The following is a 17,943-nucleotide window of genomic DNA, read 5'->3' as shown; positions in this document are numbered from 1 at the left end:
ATCCCTCAACAGAGGACCCGGGGTGCACAGCCTGGAAGAGGGGCCCACTTGCAAGTCTCAGGAGCCATACGCCAATACCAAAGACTTGTGGGTCAGTGGCAGAGACAAACTGTGGCAGGACTGAACTGAAGGATTAGACTATTGCAGTAGCTTTAAAACTCTAGGATCATCAGGGAGATTTGATTGTTAGGGCCACCCCCCCTCCCCGACTGCCCAGAAACACGCCCCACATACAGGGCAGGCAACACCAACTACACACGCAAGCTTGGGACACCAATTGGGCCCCACAAGACTCACTCCCCCACTCACCAAAAAGGCTAAGCAGGGGAGATCTGGCTTGTGGAGAACAGGTGGCTCGTGGACGCCACCTGCTGGTTAGTTAGAGAAAGTGTACTCCACGAAGCTGTAGATCTGATAAATTAGAGATAAGGACTTCAACTGGTCTACAAACCCTAAAAGAACCCTATCAAGGACAGCAAATGCCACGAGGCCAAAAACAACAGAAAATTATAAAGCATATGAAAAAACCAGACGATATGGATAACCCAAGCCCAAGCACCCAAATCAAAAGACCAGAAGAGACACACCTAGAGCAGCTACTCAAAGAACTAAAGATGAACAATGAGACCCTAGTACGGGATATGAAGGAAATCAAGAAGACCCTAGAAGAGCATAAAGAAGACATTGCAAGACTAAATAAAAAAATGGATGATCTTATGGAAATTAAAGAAACTGTTGACCAAATTAAAAAGATTCTGGACACTCATAGTACAAGACTAGAGGAAGTTGAACAACGAATCAGTGACCTGGAAGATGACAGAATGGAAAATGAAAGCATAAAAGAAAGAATGGGGAAAAAAATTGAAAAACTCGAAATGGACCTCAGGGATATGATAGATAATATGAAGCGTCCGAATATAAGACTCATTGGTGTCCCAGAAGGGGAAGAAAAGGGTAAAGGTCTAGGAAGAGTATTCAAAGAAATTGTTGGGGAAAACTTCCCAAATCTTCTAAACAACATAAATACACAAATCATAAATGCTCAGCGAACTCCAAATAGAATAAATCCAAAAAAACCCACTCCGAGACATATACTGATCACACTGTCAAACATAGAAGAGAAGGAGCAAGTTCTGAAAGCAGCAAGAGAAAAGCAATTCACCACATACAAAGGAAACAGCATAAGACTAAGTAGTGACTACTCAGCAGCCACCATGGAGGCGAGAAGGCAATGGCACGATATATTTAAAATTCTGAGAGAGAGGAATTTCCAGCCAAGAATACTTTATCCAGCAAAGCTCTCCTTCAAATTTGAGGGAGAGCTTAAATTTTTCACAGACAAAGAAATGCTGAGAGAATTTGCTAACAAGAGACCTGCCCTACTGGAGATACTAAAGGGAGCCCTACAGACAGAGAAACAAAGACAGGACAGAGAGACTTGGAGAAAGGTTCAGTACTAAAGAGATTCGGTATGGGTACAATAAAGGATATTAATAGAGAGAGGGAAAAATATGGCAAACATAATCCAAAGGATAAGATGGCCGATTCAAGAAATGCCTTCACGGTTTTAACGTTGAATGTAAATGGATTAAACTCCCCAATTAAAAGATATAGATTCGCAGAATGGATCAAAAAAAATGAACCATCAATATGTTGCATACAAGAGACTCATCTTAGACACAGGGACACAAAGAATTTGAAAGTGAAAGGATGGAAAAAAATATTTCATGCAAGCTACAGCCAAAAGAAAGCAGGTGTAGCAATATTAATCTCAGATAAAATAGACTTCAAATGCAGGGATGTTTTGAGAGACAAAGAAGGCCACTACATACTAATAAAAGGGGCAATTCAGCAAGAAGAAATAACAATCGTAAATGTCTATGCACCCAATCAAGGTGCCACAAAATACATGAGAGAAACATTGGCAAAACTAAAGGAAGCAATTGATGTTTCCACAATAATTGTGGGAGACTTCAACACATCACTCTCTCCTATAGATAGATCAACCAGACAGAAGACCAATAAGGAAATTGAAAACCTAAACAATCTGATAAATGAATTAGATTTAACAGACATCTACAGGACATTACATCCCAAATCACCAGGATACACATACTTTTCTAGTGCTCACGGAACTTTCTCCAGAATAGATCATATGCTGGGACATAAAACAAGCCTCAATAAATTTAAAAAGATTGAAATTATTCAAAGCACATTCTCTGACCACAATGGAATACAATTAGAAGTCAATAACCATCAGAGACTTAGAAAATTCACAAATACCTGGAGGTTAAACAACACACTCCTAAACAATCAGTGGGTTAAAGAAGAAATAGCAAGAGAAATTGCTAAATATATAGAGACGAATGAAAATGAGAACACAACATACCAAAACCTATGGGATGCAGCAAAAGCAGTGCTAAGGGGGAAATTTATAGCACTAAACGCATATATTAAAAAGGAAGAAAGAGCCAAAATCAAAGAACTAATGGATCAACTGAAGAAGCTAGAAAATGAACAGCAAACCAATCCTAAACCAAGTACAAGAAAAGAAATAACAAGGATTAAAGCAGAAATAAATGACATAGAGAACAAAAAAACAATAGAAAGGATAAATATCACCAAAAGTTGGTTCTTTGAGAAGATCAACAAGATTGACAAGCCCCTAGCTAGACTGACAAAATCAAAAGAGAGAAGACCCATATCAACAAAATAATGAATGAAAAAGGTGACATAACTGCAGATCCTGAAGAAATTAAAAAAATTATAAGAGGATATTATGAACAACTGTATGGCAACAAACTGGATAATGTAGAAGAAATGGACAATTTCCTGGAAACATATGAACAACCTAGACTGACCAGAGAAGAAATAGAAGACCTCAACCAACCCATCACAAGCAAAGAGATCCAATCAGTCATCAAAAATCTTCCCACAAATAAATGCCCAGGGCCAGATGGCTTCACAGGGGAATTCTACCAAACTTTCCAGAAAGAACTGACACCAATCTTACTCAAACTCTTTCAAAACATTGAAAAAAATGGAACACTACCTAACTCATTTTATGAAGCTAACATCAATCTAATACCAAAACCAGGCAAAGATGCTACAAAAAAGGAAAACTACCGGCCAATCTCCCTAATGAATATAGATGCAAAAATCCTCAACAAAATACTTGCAAATCGAATCCAAAGACACATTAAAAAAATCATACACCATGACCAAGTGGGGTTCATTCCAGGCATGCAAGGATGGTTCAACATCAGAAAAACAATCAATGTATTACAACACATTAAAAACTCGAAAGGAAAAAATCAATTGATCATCTCAATAGATGCTGAAAAAGCATTTGACAAAATCCAACATCCCTTTTTGATAAAAACACTTCAAAAGGTAGGAATTGAAGGAAACTTCCTCAACATGATAAAGAGCATATATGAAAAACCCACAGCCAGCATAGTACTCAATGGTGAGAGACTGAAAGCCCTCCCTCTAAGATCAGGAACAAGACAAGGATGCCCGCTGTCACCACTGTTATTCAACATTGTGCTGGAAGTGCTAGCCAGGGCAATCCGGCAAGACAAAGAAATAAAAGGCATCCAAATTGGAAAAGAAGAAGTAAAACTGTCATTGTTTGCAGATGATATGATCTTATATCTAGAAAACCCTGAGAAATCAACGATACACCTACTAGAGCTAATAAACAAATTTAGCAAAGTAGCGGGATACAAGATTAATGCACATAAGTCAGTAATGTTTCTATATGCTAGAAATGAACAAACTGAAGAGACACTCAAGAAAAAGATACCATTTTCAATAGCAACTAAAAAAATCAAGTACCTAGGAATCAACTTAACCAAAGATGTAAAAGACCTATACAAAGAAAACTACATAACTCTACTAAAAGAAATAGAAGGGGACCTTAAAAGATGGAAAAATATTCCATGTTCATGGATAGGAAGGCTAAATGTCATTAAGATGTCAATTCTACCCAAACTCATCTACAGATTCAATGCAATCCCAATCAAAATTCCAACAACCTACTTTGCAGACTTGGAAAAGCTAGTTATCAAATTTATTTGGAAAGGGAAGATGCCTCGAATTGCTAAAGACACTCTAAAAAAAGAAAAACGAAGTGGGAGGACTTACACTCCCTGACTTTGAAGCTTATTATAAAGCCACAGTTGCCAAGACAGCATGGTACTGGCACAAAGATAGACATATAGATCAATGGAATCGAATTGAGAATTCAGAGATAGACCCTCAGATCTATGGCCGACTGATCTTTGATAAGGCCCCCAAAGTTACCGAACTGAGCCATAAAGGTCTTTTCAACAAATGGGGCTGGGAGAGTTGGATATCCATATCCAAAAGAATGAAAGAGGACCCCTACCTCACCCCCTACACAAAAATTAACTCAAAATGGACCAAAGATCTCAATATAAAAGAAAGTACCATAAAACTCCTAGAAGATAATGTAGGAAAACATCTTCAAGACCTTGTATTAGGAGGCCACTTCCTAGACTTTACACCCAAAGCACAAGCAACAAAAGAGAAAATAGATAAATGGGAACTCCTCAAGCTTAGAAGTTTCTGCACCTCAAAGGAATTTCTCAAAAAGGTAAAGAGGCAGCCAACTCAATGGGAAAAAATTTTTGGAAACCATGTATCTGACAAAAGACTGATATCTTGCATATACAAAGAAATCCTACAACTCAATGACAATAGTACAGACAGCCCAATTATAAAATGGGCAAAAGATATGAAAAGACAGTTCTCTGAAGAGGAAATACAAATGACCAAGAAACACATGAAAAAATGTTCAGCTTCACTAGCTATTAGAGAGATGCAAATTAAGACCACAATGAGATACCATCTAACACCGGTTAGAATGGCTGCCATTAAACAAACAGGAAACTACAAATGCTGGAGGGGATGTGGAGAAATTGGAACTCTTATTCATTGTTGGTGGGACTGTATAATGGTTCAGGCACTCTGGAAGTCAGTCTGGCAGTTCCTTAGAAAACTAGATATAGAGCTACCATTCGATCCAGCGATTGCACTCCTCGGTATATACCCGGAAGATCGGAAAGCAGTGACACGAACAGATATCTGCACGCCAATGTTCATAGCAGCATTATTCACAATTGCCAAGAGATGGAAACAACCCAAATGTCCTTCAACAGATGAGTGGATAAATAAAATGTGGTATATACACACGATGGAATACTACGCGGCAGTAAGAAGGAACGATCTGGTGAAACATATGACAACATGGATGAACCTTGAAGACATAATGCTGAGCGAAATAAGCCAGGCACAAAAAGAGAAATATTATATGCTACCACTAATGTGAACTTTGAAAAATGTAAAACAAATGGTTTATAATGTAGAATGTAGGGGAACTAGCAGTAGAGAGCAATTAAGGAAGGGGGAACAATAATCCAGGAAGAACAGATAAGCTATTTAACGTTCTGGGGATGCCCAGAAATGACTATTGTCTGTTAATTTCTGATGGTTGTAGTAGGAACAAGTTCACTGAAATGTTGCTATATTATGTAACTTTCTTGGGGTAAAGTAGGAACATGTTGGAAGTTAAGCAGTTATCTTAGGTTAGTTGTCTTTTTCTTACTCCCTTGCTATGGTCTCTTTGAAATGCTCTTTTATTGTATGTTTGTTTTCTTTTTAACTTTTTTTTTCATACAGGTGATTTGAAAAAAGAAGGGAAAGTTAAAAAAAAAAAAAAAAAAAAAAAAAGATGTAGTGCCCCCTTGAGGAGCCTGTGGAGAATGCAGGGGTATTCGCCTACCCCACCTCCATGGTTGCTAACATGACCACAGACATGGGGGACTGGTGGTTTGATGGGTTGAGCCCTCTACCATAAGTTTTACCCTTGGGAAGACGGTTGCTGCAAAGGAGAGGCTAGGCCTCCCTGTATTTGTGCCTAAGAGTCTCCTCCTGAATGCCTCTTTGTTGCTCAGATGTGGCCCTCTCTCTCTGGCTAAGCCAACTTGAAAGGTGAAATCACTGCCCTCCCCCCTACGTGGGATCAGACACCCAGGGAAGTGAATCTCCCTGGCAACGTGGAATATGACTCCCAGGGAGGAATGTAGACCTGGCACCGTGGGACGGAGAACATCTTCTTGACCAAAAGGGGGATGTGAAAGGAAATGAAATAAGCTTCAGTGGCAGAGAGATTCCAAAAGGAGCCGAGAGGTCACTCTGGTGGGCACTCTTATGCACACTTTAGACAACCCTTTTTAGGTTCTAAAGAATTGGGGTAGCTGGTGGTGGATACCTGAAACTATCAAACTACAACCCAGAACCCATGAATCTCGAAGACAGTTGTATAAAAATGTAGCTTATGAGGGGTGACAATGGGATTGGGAAAGCCATAAGGACCAAACACCACTTTGTCTAGTTTATGGATGGATGTGTAGAAAAGTAGGGGAAGGAAACAAACAGACAAAGGTACCCAGTGTTCTTTTTTACTTCAATTGCTCTTTTTCACTCTAATTATTATTCTTGTTATTTTTGTGTGTGTGCTAATGAAGGTGTCAGGGATTGATTTAGGTGATGAATGTACAACTATGTAATGGTACTGTAAACAATCGAAACTACAATTTGTTTTGTATGACTGCGTGGTATGTGAATATATCTCAATAAAATGATGATTAAAAAAAAAAAAAAAAAAAAAAGATTGTATTCCAAACCTCTCACTTCTGTCCCTTCCCATCTGTCTGCAGTGCCCCCTCCAGTAGCTTCTGTAGCATGGGTATCTTGTTCACAAACTGCCATTGTCTGTCTGCCAGAAAATATTTTAAACTCCCCCTCATACTTGAAGGACAGTTTTGCTGGATATAGGATTCTTGATTGGTGGTTTTTCTTCTTCAGTATCTTAAATATATCACACCACTTCCTTCTTGCCTCCATGGTCTCCACTGAGAAATCCACACAGTCTTATCAAGCTTCCTTGTATGTAATGGATTGCTCTTCTCCTGATGCCCCCAGGACCCTCTCCCTGACTCTGATGTTTGATAATCTGATTATTAAGTGTCTTGGCATAGGCCTATTCAGATCTATTCTGTTTGTGGTATGCTGCACTTCGTGGATCTGCAGTTCTGTGTCTTTCATGAGAGATGGGAAATTTTCATTGATTATTTCCTCTATTATTGCTTCGGCCCCTTTTTCCTTCTCTTCTCCTTCTGGGACACCCCTGACGTGTACATTCATGCATTTCATGTTGTCATTCAATTCCCCAAGATGTTGTTCACACTTTTCTACTCCTTTCCCCATTTGTTCACATGTGCAGGACCCTAGGCATCCTGCTCTCCAGTTCCTGAGTGCCCTCCTCTGCCTCCTGAGATCTGCTGCTGTATGTCTCCACCATGTCCCCCATCTCCTGTATTGCACCCTCACCTCCACAGACTCTGCCAGCTGTCCTCTTGAAACCTCAACCTCTACCCTATATTTGCCCAGTGTTTTCATTATACACTTCATCTCTTTTGCTGTATCTTCCCTAAACTTTTTGAATTGATTTAGCATTAGTTGTTTTAATTCCTGTATCTCAATTGAAGTGTAAATTTGTTCCTTTGATTGGACCATAGTGTCATTTTCCTTAGTGTAGGTTGTAGTTTTCTGTTGTCTAGGCATCTGGTTTCCTTGGTTACCCCAATCAGGTATTCCCAGACCAGACGAGACTCAGATCTCAGAAGGGGGCAATATTCAGCAGCAGGTCTCCCTGACGGTGTGTCTTAGAAGATTGACACACTGTGTGAGGCCTCAAGCCACTGTGCGTTTCCTAACCTGCCCAGCAGGTGGCACCTGTCAGCCTGTCACTCCTGACTGGTGTAAGGATGCATGGCCCCCTTAATCCTTAGTTTCTGTTTTGGCTGTTTTCCCCCAGGCTCTGGGGTCTGGCTCTGAATGGGAGGCTGGTAGTAGGGCTGGGCACTACTTCCCTCCTCTTAGGGAAGATACAACCCCTAGGGAGTTTTCATTTGCATTTAAATAGGCTCTTTGTCTCTCTGACTCTGCTATCTCAATCCCTGCCTGGGTCAGAGCACTGCAAACTGAAAATGGCTGCAGCTTTCTCCACTGAGCCACCCAGTTTGAGAGAGAGAAAAAGAGACAGAAAGCCCCCTTCAGAGCCAGTCCATGGTCCCCCCAGCTTCACCCACCAGCCAGAGATAGCACCCGGTCCTCTGGGCTCCCTCTCCTGGCACAGAGAAGTCCGCTGGCTCTTTAAAGTCCGTCATCACTACAAGCCTCTGTCTACTTGTTGGGGATTTGTAGCTTGTATTGAGCAGTCCACGTTTGTTAATCAAAACCCCAGGTGGAGCTGAACTGAGGTATATTCACTTGTTCAGAGAGTGCTGCTCTTTATCACAGTGAGGTTTTGCAGTTTGGGCTGTCTTGGGGGAGGGGCTCTGGTGCATGTCTGCAGTCTTTACTTACATATTTTATGCTGCGATCTCAGACATTCCTCCCAATCCAGGTTGGTGTATGATGTGTGGACAGTGACGTTTGTCCGCCAGCAGTTATTCCAGATAATTTATTAGTTGTTCTTGGTTGTTTATTAGTTGTTCCGGGGGACTAACTAACTTCCACTCCTCTCTCTGCCACCATCTTCTTTCTCCTTTGTTTCTTTTTAAACTTTCTAATTCTTGTCTGTGCTCACAAATTGTCACCTTAATATCATTTAGCTCTATGTCCACCATTAGTTTTTTTCCATATTTTCCTTCATCTCTTTGAATTGAGTTAGGAAATTAGTTTGAACTTCTTTGATTAGTTGTTCCAAATTCTTTGTCTCCTCTGAAGTTTTAATTTGTTCTCTTGACTGAGCCATATCTTCCTGTTTCTTAGTATGGCTTATAATTTTTTGCTGCTATCTAGGCATCTGATTATTTAGATGCATTAACTCTGAAGGTCAATTTCTCTCTTTTGCCTAGGGTTTTATTACTGATTGGCTTTGTGTTAAGGCTCTTCATTGACACTTGGTCCAACTCTTTCTAGACCTTTAGTGTAGCTGGTGTTTAACTGTTCAGATTTTCTCAGCTCTTCTGCACCTGTTTCTTGCCTTGGATATGTAGTACAATTTTTAAGATTGCCTTTTTGTGAGCAATACTTTCAACTCTAGGAGAAAGCTTACTTTCCTCTTTTCCTTCTCCAGGAAACTTGGTCTGTTCTGTTTCTTTTGTGTAGAATTTTCTCCCCTGCTCCTATGATTTGTTTAAATTCTTTCCCTCACTCAGTGCTTCCTTTTCATTACACTTTTCAGTTCTGGGACCCTCCTGTCTTAGAGCAGTTCAGTCCCCCTGTTCCTTTTTTTAATTTTCTGTGAGGCTTTGCTGACTACATTTCTTCCCTGTTAGTGTATCTCACCCTGGGGAACCAGTTAGGGTCAAGCCAGAAAGTTCTGTTTTGCATTTAGGTGGTCCAGCAAACAGAGACTGGATTGAGTGTATGCACCTCTTGCCAACAGATCTGCAGCAGTATTTTTTTCCCTGGGGGCACTTTTGTGTATGCCACTCCTTAGCTGCTTGTATTATACCCTGGGTCTCTGCAGAGTTGGTTCCCTGTGCCTGGATATGCATAGAGTTCGAACTCGCTGCTGTCAGTGGCTCTATAGTCTGCATGCATGGCAGGAGGGACCCAGGCTGTGCTGCCTCTGGATGACTCCCAAGCTTCATGGAACTGAGTGTTGGGGAGGGATCCAGACTGGTAGGTTTGGGACACAGATCTCCTACCTGATTTTGATGTGTTTTTTGTTTTGTTTTGTTTTGTTTTTTCTTTTTCTGCAATTCAATGTTTGTGGATCACTTCTTTAGTCCCTCATACTGCAGAGATCCAAGCATGTGGGATTTTCCTCTTATTAGTTGATTCTGAGGGGAGACTTTTCCAGGGTGTCTTATGTCACCATGTTGATTATGCCATTTCTCCAATACTTCTTTTTTAAATTATCATTTTTAAAAGCCATTGTTCCAGTTTGCTAATGCTGCCTTATGCAAAATACCAGAAATGGATTGGCTTTTATAAAAGGGGTTTATTTGGTTACAAAGTTACAGTCTTAAGGCCATAAAATGTCCAAAGTAAGTCATCAACAATCGGGTACCTTCACTGGAGAATGGCGAATGGCATCCAGAAAACCTCTGTTAGCTGGGAAGGCATGTGGCTGATGTCTGCTTTCAAAGGCCGTCTTCAAAATGTCTCTCCAAGTTGCAGCTCCTCTCTCAGTTCCAGTGCGTTCTTCAAAGTGTCCCTCTTGGCTGTAGCAACTCACTCCTTCTGTCTGAGCTTATATAGTGCCCTAGTAAACTAATCAAGACCCACACTGAATGGGCAGGGCCACACCTCCATGGAAATTATCTAATCAGAGTTATCACCTACAGTTAGGTGGGTTGCATCTCCATGGAAACACTCAATCAAAGAATTACAATCTAATCAACACTCATACATCTGCCCACACAAGATTACATCAAACTTAATGGTGTTTTGGGCGACATAATAGATTCAAACTGGCACAGCCATCTCTAATTCCTCAACTTGTATTTACTCTCAGCCCATTGGAACTTCAGTCCTTTCTACTCCACTGAAATTGGCCTTGTGAGATAACCAGCGATTGCCAAAGTTGTCAAATAAAACTGTCACGTCTGTGTCCTCATCTTGCCGTCCCTTTCAGCAGCTTTGGACACAGGTGATCACTTTCTCCTTCTTGAAACACTTTCTTTTCTTGATTTCCAGGATACCTAATATTCAGGTTTTCTTCCTACCTCCTTGACTTCACAATCTCCTTTATATGCCTTGTTTGATTCTTCTTCATAGAAGGAAAAACCAAGAGTCCTGCTGCTCACTTAGCAGACTTCATTTCTTCTGAGAATAGACATGAGACTCAAGAGCAATGCCGTGAGAACAAGGATGAACTGGGTTGGGAGCTATAGGGGCTGGTCATCCATTCTTGGCTGGAATGGGGGTAAAGGGGAAATCTGTCCTTTATTATTTTCCTATAAAAATTCTAGCTACATTTCTTTCTGGTGAATTTGTTACAGGATGCAACCTACATCCTGATGATGGTGGATCCAGATGCCCCTAGCAGGACTTCACCCACACGTCGCTTCTGGAGACATTGGCTGGTAACTAACATCAAGGTAAGTAGGCCAGGAGGCACTTTCTGACTCATTTGGGAATAGTGTTGGAAGATTATCATACCTTGCAGTTCCCAGTTCTCATTTGGGGGAGTAAGAGACTATAATGACCAAGGCCTTCTATGTCTGGGTGTCCCCAGCACCCAACTGCCACTGCCCCTCCCAAATTTTCTAATAATTTCAAAAAATGTGCCAGTGCAATGGTTGTTGGTAAACCAGTTTTCAGGGGAAGAAAAAACAAATGCAATTTATAGTGTTTGCTGATTCTTGTGGTATAAATACTCCCACCATGGCCCATTTCAGGCTACCAATGGTTTAACAACTCACTCACAAAATTTCTGGAAATTTAAAAATTGGCTCTGGCACACCACTACCAGATGCCTGTATTTTGAGGCACGGGGGTGATACTGTGTATTTCAGGTGGCAGAACTGGCCAGGGAGAGTCCTGCAGGAGCTCCTTCTCCTAATGGGTAAGGAGCATGGAGGAGACATGATTTCCTGTTCTCCTTATGGAAACAAGTGGCCACCCTTCCTCTTTGTCCCTTTGCCATCACCATAGTTGTGAAGGAGCCTGGCTCACCTTTCCAAAGGAGGTCTGAGGAACACAGATTGGGCAGATTGGTAGTGGGCATTATCTTGGGGGGCGGGGAATGGTGGTCTCCACTGTCAAATTTTGGAGACCCTGTGTTAAACTGAATCATATTTCTTGCTGAAGGTCCCCTTGAGTTTTTAATATCCTAATAAGCACTATATAATATGAATTTATTTTCCAATTTTGTTTGGCCATTGAATCGTTTTCTCACTAGCAGAGCAATTTGGGAAAAGCTATACTAGCTTTAAGCATTCATACATGTGTGCCTAGAAAAGTTGCTGACATCCTTTGCAAAAGATTGTGCAAAAGGTTTCCATCATTAGATGATAGGAACCCAGAACAAGAAAAACTGAGTTTGAATCCAGGCTTGGATTTCTCAAGTCACTTTCTCTGGGTCTTTGTTTCTTTGTCTGTAAAATGGGGAAAGGTTATCTACTTTATGTGTTTGCGACGATCAAATGAGATATTGAGAGGACTTTGTAAAATATGAATGTGGAGAATATAAAAAAAATCTACGCTTCTTCTAGAGTTATGGGGAGGAGGAAAGTCTGCGCTAGCTGTTGCCTCTCCTGAGGAAGGCAAGGACTCACAGCAGCTAGAGTGGGTGGTGGAAGGTGGGAGGGCAATTACCCTGGCAACCAACACATGCCCCAGTGACCGCGGGCCCATCACAGGATGCTCAGGTGGACAGTACAGGCTATGACCTTGGAAGGGGCTCCTCCAAAGGATACTTCCTGCAGAAGCTTCTTTGACCGTGCCTAATCTGGACCCTCGAGACAAAGCGTGGAGCATTGCTTGGCACACTTCCCCAGCTGAGCTCTCCTCAGCCTGGTGAAGGGCCTTGGAAATACCATAAAAATGCTGAATTCCCTTCATCAGGGCAGGGAGGGGAGAGGACACAAAAGAGAAAGATATTGGATCCTTCCCCAATCCAGAGTATCACCATTTTCTGGAATTGGAACTCCCCAACTGTTACAAGGGAATGAAAGAATTATTGTTCTGGACGTCACATTTATAGTCCTTCCCAAGCACACAGGCTATCTGTAAGAGGGTTCTACCAAGCAATTTTGAGGTGAAAAGTCAAATGTAGATGTGGAAGGATAATTCCAGAGTCAAGGAATTGCTTGAGACCAATGAGGCACCCTCTCTCCCAAGCCTAAAGATCTCCCCACTCCCCTCCCCCCAAAACACACTCAACAGTTCCCTCACGCAAGTGCTTTGGTGCAAACATGGGCTCGGGCTTAGAAGTTCGGCTTGGAAGCGGAGCAGGTGGCAGGTGACAGGTGGCAGCTGTCCGGCAGGGCCGCTAAGCCTCAGAGCTTACCAGGGACACCTGCCCAGGTGTGACCCTCAGCCTTCCCTCCTCAGGCCAGAGGAGGCTTGGGTTTCAGTCACATTTTCACCCACTTTCCCTGGCGTGAGTGTCCAGCAGGAAGTGGCAGCTCTCCTTGGCCATATCCACTTGGCACTGCCCACCTGCCCCCAAGTTCTGCCAGCCGGAAAGACAGTATAAATCAAATCCTTTTAGGTCTCAGACTCTGGACCTCAGCCAAAGGAAGAGAGCGCTCCTATTAAACCCAGAAGCACTTCCTTTGTGTGGCTGCTGGTGACTGCAGACTGGGTCTCAAACATTAGAACATCGTTAAAATGAGATTCGTGGGCCCCACCACGCTAACAGAACTTTTAATTCAGTCAGTCTGGAGACACCAAGGCAGCACATTGGACAAGCATCCAGAAGGGGGTCAGCAGCTTGACGGAAGGCCACAGAGTCCAGTGTCAGGATGCCTTGGTTGTTACCATCAACCATTAGTACAGCAATTTTCAAACGAGAAGCACTTTCGAAACTTCCTTTTGATACTCTCAATCACTCTGTGAGCCAGGCATTATCCCCCTTTTATAGATGGAGAAAGTGAAGCCTGGGGGGCTTGAATGATGAAGTCTCTCAGCTCATGAGTTGCAGAGGTGGGTCTTCAAGCCAGGACCCCCGGCTCCAAAGCACATACCCTCCCTCCCATACTGCGGGGTCTACATTCACACCTCATCTCGCCCCTCGACTCTGTAGGTTGGGAAACATTATCTCTGTTTCCTCTCCTCCCTGCTGGGATGGTAGAAAGACAACAGCTCAGTCCTTGGGCTTCATTTCTGGTTCCCCTTTATTGGTAGATGCATTCAAGGGACCTTCCCCAAGGAAAGCCATCTTGGTAAATACAATACACCTAGTAAGTGGTTGGAACTCCATAAAAGCAAACCCTGCATCTCATAGTCACTGCAGTCATTAAGAGTGAACATGCACCTGAGGTTCACAATGACCACAGAGGCCAACTTGGTGGCATGTAGGCTGGTGTTGACATTCATTCAGGCATCCGGGTCTGAAGGGGTGGTGGGCCATGGCCGCAGGAGCTCCTCCGTAGGGATGATTTTGGGGTGGTCTGTCCAGGTTGCGACAGGACACCAACCAGTTCCTAAGAATGCAGGAAACACCTGCACCCCCAACCCTCACCCCCGTCCTCAGTGAGAGGCTGGCAGGGTCTGGGGTACAGCAAGCTAAAGCTCTGGACCTGCTGGCAGCTGAAGTGGAAACAAGGCGTTCAGGAGAAGTCCATCAGTAGGGAGCAGGCATCCATGGTATCCTTTTGTTCATTTAATTCAACAGCTATTTATTGGACACTATTTAATATAGCTTAGTGGTTAAGAGCAGGGATTCTGGAGCCAGACTGCTGTGGTTTGAATCCTGGTTCCTCCATCGTTAGCTGTGTGGCTTGAGGCAAATCACTCAACCTCTCGGGGCTTCTATTCTAGTGAGATGGAGGAAGGAGGCGGCAGTGCAGGGGTATGACAAGGGCCTCGGGAACTTCGGATATCCTGTGGGTTCCCATTAGTTCAGGGACAGGACTAGACTTCAGTCCCCAAACCTGGCCAGACCAGGGCAGACAGGGGCTGACATCCACAGGACACTGTCATTCCCGGCCCCTCCTTTGAAAATCTCTCATTGAGCAAAACAGATTTCTAACCAAATCTTGACAGTGTTGTCTTTCTTCCTCCAGTGCCACATCCTCAGCCTTTCACTAAAAATGTTTTTCAGTTCTGATTCAATCTAATAATCTTCATGCTCAAGCCTAATTAAGATAGCAATTAATTTGCATCATTCATTTCAGAAGAAACACTTATTGGTTCTTCTATTTGTCTCTGAAATTAGTGCTCAGGGCTTTTCATGCAGGGTTTTCATTAGACTTTTTACTGTTAATGTGAATATTGAACACAGGAAGGTGGTATATGAATACTTTCCACAAAGAATATCATGATTGGTGACAAAGAACACTAAGAACAATTAAGGAGACAAGAGTACCTTTTTCTTCCAAAAAAGAAAATCTTCCTAGAAACTGTCAATGATTCTAAAATTTGCCCTGAATATCTTTTTTGTTTTAAGAAAGAAAAGGAGACTGGCAAGTTCACGTTTTCCTTTCATTCAGTGCCCTCAACCTTTGGCTGCTGTAAATGCAACCAATTCTGGATTGAATTAAAAGGACCTATAGGGGTTCATTATGCTGTTCTATTTTTGCATATGTTTGAATTTTTCCATAATTAAAGAGTTTTTTTTAAAGGACCTCTAAGTGTTTTAGGTGCATAAAATAAATGGGAATCCTGAGTAATCGGGCAAGTTTCTTAGCTCGCTGCTCTCCCATTACTGGTTAGCGTGAGTCGGGACCCTTGGCCCTGCTACTGAACGATCTCAGGTAACTTACTTGACCTTTCTGAAATGGCAGCTTTTTGTCTGTAAAACTGACACAAATCCTTATTCTTCAGGGATGAGACAAGGCAAAAAGGAAATTAGATATGCAGAGAGGAGGAGCTTCCCTAGAGAGAGGCTCTATAGAAAGCGGCACGTTTATCCCTGTTCCTCATCAATTAAGCAGCAAATCCTGCAGAAATTTAAGTATATATAAGTGTATAACATAATTTCTATATGCTCAGAACCAAGCTAATGATAAGTAAACAGGAGAAGAATCAACAATCATTATCAGGACCACAGATCCAGACAAAGGAGTAAAACCAAGGGTATGGGATTAGTAATTATTTCTTTATTTGGACATGTATTTTTAGTATTGTGGCTTCATATGTGTACAGCTGCTCATGCATGCTTTGTCCTGTATTTTAATTGTCCATTTTAAGTAATGCACACCTGAAAGGCAGGACTTGAGTTTCCTACGAGCACATAAATTCAGACCTACGGGCTGTAAAGGGTATCTGGGGACGTGAATAATGAGGCGGTAGCTCAGGTTATAAAGCAGCCTGGTTGTACGTGGCCACCCTGAAAGGGAGGGGAAATAACCCGGATTTTTGGGTCAGAGGAACTAAGGGAGGGTGCAGGCTCTGCTATGGCTGGGAACCTCTGAACCTCCGATTCTTCATCACTAAAACGGAGCTGATAGTATCCAACTCCCAGTGTTCAATGAGATTGAGGTTCCTGACACATAAACGTGATTCTGTCTCCACCACTCCCAACTTTGCGATCAGCCAGTGCCCCGAGGCTATTGGACTTGTCTTTGGCCAAGTAAAAATTCCAGATAACGCCCCAATATATAAGCCCGTTGGTGAAAACAGCTCACCCCCTTTGTCTTTTGGGTCCAGATGGGGGTACTTTGCCCGTCCCAGGATTGCTATGGTGGAGGTGGAGTTGTGTTGGGGGAGTCCATCCTTCAACCTGTGGCGATTGCCCTGCTGAGTCCCCAGGGCCCAGGGCTGGCCATGAGGGATGCTCAGACCCACGGTCGAGCTCGCCATTCCTGGGGATGCCCTGGCCTCCCAACAGCAGCCCAGCAGCCACTTCCTCCACAGCACTTCCTGCTGTCATTTTAAAGACCACCCAGAACCCCTCCCCACTTCCTTATCGTTAACAGGCACTAACAGTCCCCACTTGGTAGTCATTGTCCCATCCCAGAGATGCCTTCGCTCCCATTCAAAATAATTTAAATAAAATGTTGCTACAAAGTGGAATATTATCTTTTGATGAATGTTTTTAAAGCCCTTTAGGTTTTTGTGGTAAGTTGCGGTGTAAAATTATTTAGAGATAAGAGCCAAATTAGCTCTCGTATGCTGAGGTCGCAGTGTCCTGTTATCCATGTGAGCAGTGTTTAAATATAATCAGCTCTTAGACTAATGCAGCATAATTGTTCATTTGAAATAGCTTTTTTTACTCCATTCAATGAGTCATTAAAATATTCAAGGGATAATGCAGTGAATTGGAAATGAATTTATCATATTATCCCATACATGCTGTAGTGCTTCAGGTAACCAAGGAGAAAGGGAAAGAGAGAGAATATGAATATAAGGTACAAGGCAGGAAGGGAGCCAGCATATAAGAGGAATGCGGTAAACAAAGCTTGGGGGTTGGTTTATGGGAAGCACGTATAGAGAGGCTGCCTGGGAGGGGTGAGGGAAAAAAGAAAATGCAGTTCTTCGAGCAGGTTTCTCTCTCTCTCTCTCTCCGCACTCTGAGAATCTGTGCACCACCACAGCTCCACTGTTAACTTATTTTTATCAAATATGTTTATATCAGAAAGTCGTTATGGAAACCAATTCTGCCATCCAGGAGAATTCCTGGATCAGGCAAAATCTCTGTATGTGTCTCTCTCTGTGTGTCTCTCGTCTCTCTCTCTCTCTCTCTCTCACATACACACACACACACACACACACACACACACACACACACACACACACACACACACCAAAAGGAACAGCACAGCCTTGGTTCCCCAGATCAACCTCAGCTCTGACAGGGGCAGGCGGTGACACCCTGTCCCCCCTTCATGGGCAGCTGTGCAGTGGGTAAGCCTGAAGCCACCAGTCCAGACCCACCCCTGCCCTCAGATGAGGGCCCAGGCTTGTTACTGTCCCCTGGGCCTCAGTTCCCCCACCCCCTCCCGTTAGCAGATGCTCCTGGAAAGAGACAGGCTGGAGCGAGGGGGTAGCTGCGTATCTGAAGCACAGTGACCCTCCCTCCATCCCAGGAAAGCTACATTCGCTTGCATTGTTTAGGCCACACCTGGGCTACCATCTTCTGTTCCGGCCACGCAACCTGAAGAGGCACAGTGAGTGGCGTAAGGAAAGCAGCAGAGTGGCAAGGGTCTCTAGAAACCAGACAGGGGAGCAACACCTGGAAGAAAGGGGCATGTTTAGCCTGGGAAGCTTCTTCAAGAGTCTGACGAA

At 42.9% G+C, this 17,943-nt stretch overlaps 1 protein-coding gene across 4 annotated transcripts in view; it reads left to right on the top strand.

Annotated features, from left to right (window-relative positions):
* PEBP4 (phosphatidylethanolamine binding protein 4) overlaps window positions 1-17,943 on the top strand; it is a 281,375-nt gene that overhangs the window by 163,000 nt on the left and 100,432 nt on the right. For all 4 annotated transcript variants that reach the window (XM_037812870.1, XM_037812868.1, XM_037812869.1 and 1 more), the window contains one exon: window positions 11,049-11,147. In XM_037812870.1, the coding sequence (XP_037668798.1) occupies window positions 11,049-11,147 (99 nt within the window). The remainder of the gene's footprint in view (window positions 1-11,048; window positions 11,148-17,943) is intronic.

The sequence above is a fragment of the Choloepus didactylus genome, chromosome 20 (genome assembly GCF_015220235.1).
Source record: "Choloepus didactylus isolate mChoDid1 chromosome 20, mChoDid1.pri, whole genome shotgun sequence".
NCBI lineage: Eukaryota > Metazoa > Chordata > Mammalia > Pilosa > Megalonychidae > Choloepus > Choloepus didactylus.
Note: the sequence above shows the minus strand (reverse complement) of the source record. Positions and strands in the feature narration are given on the sequence as shown.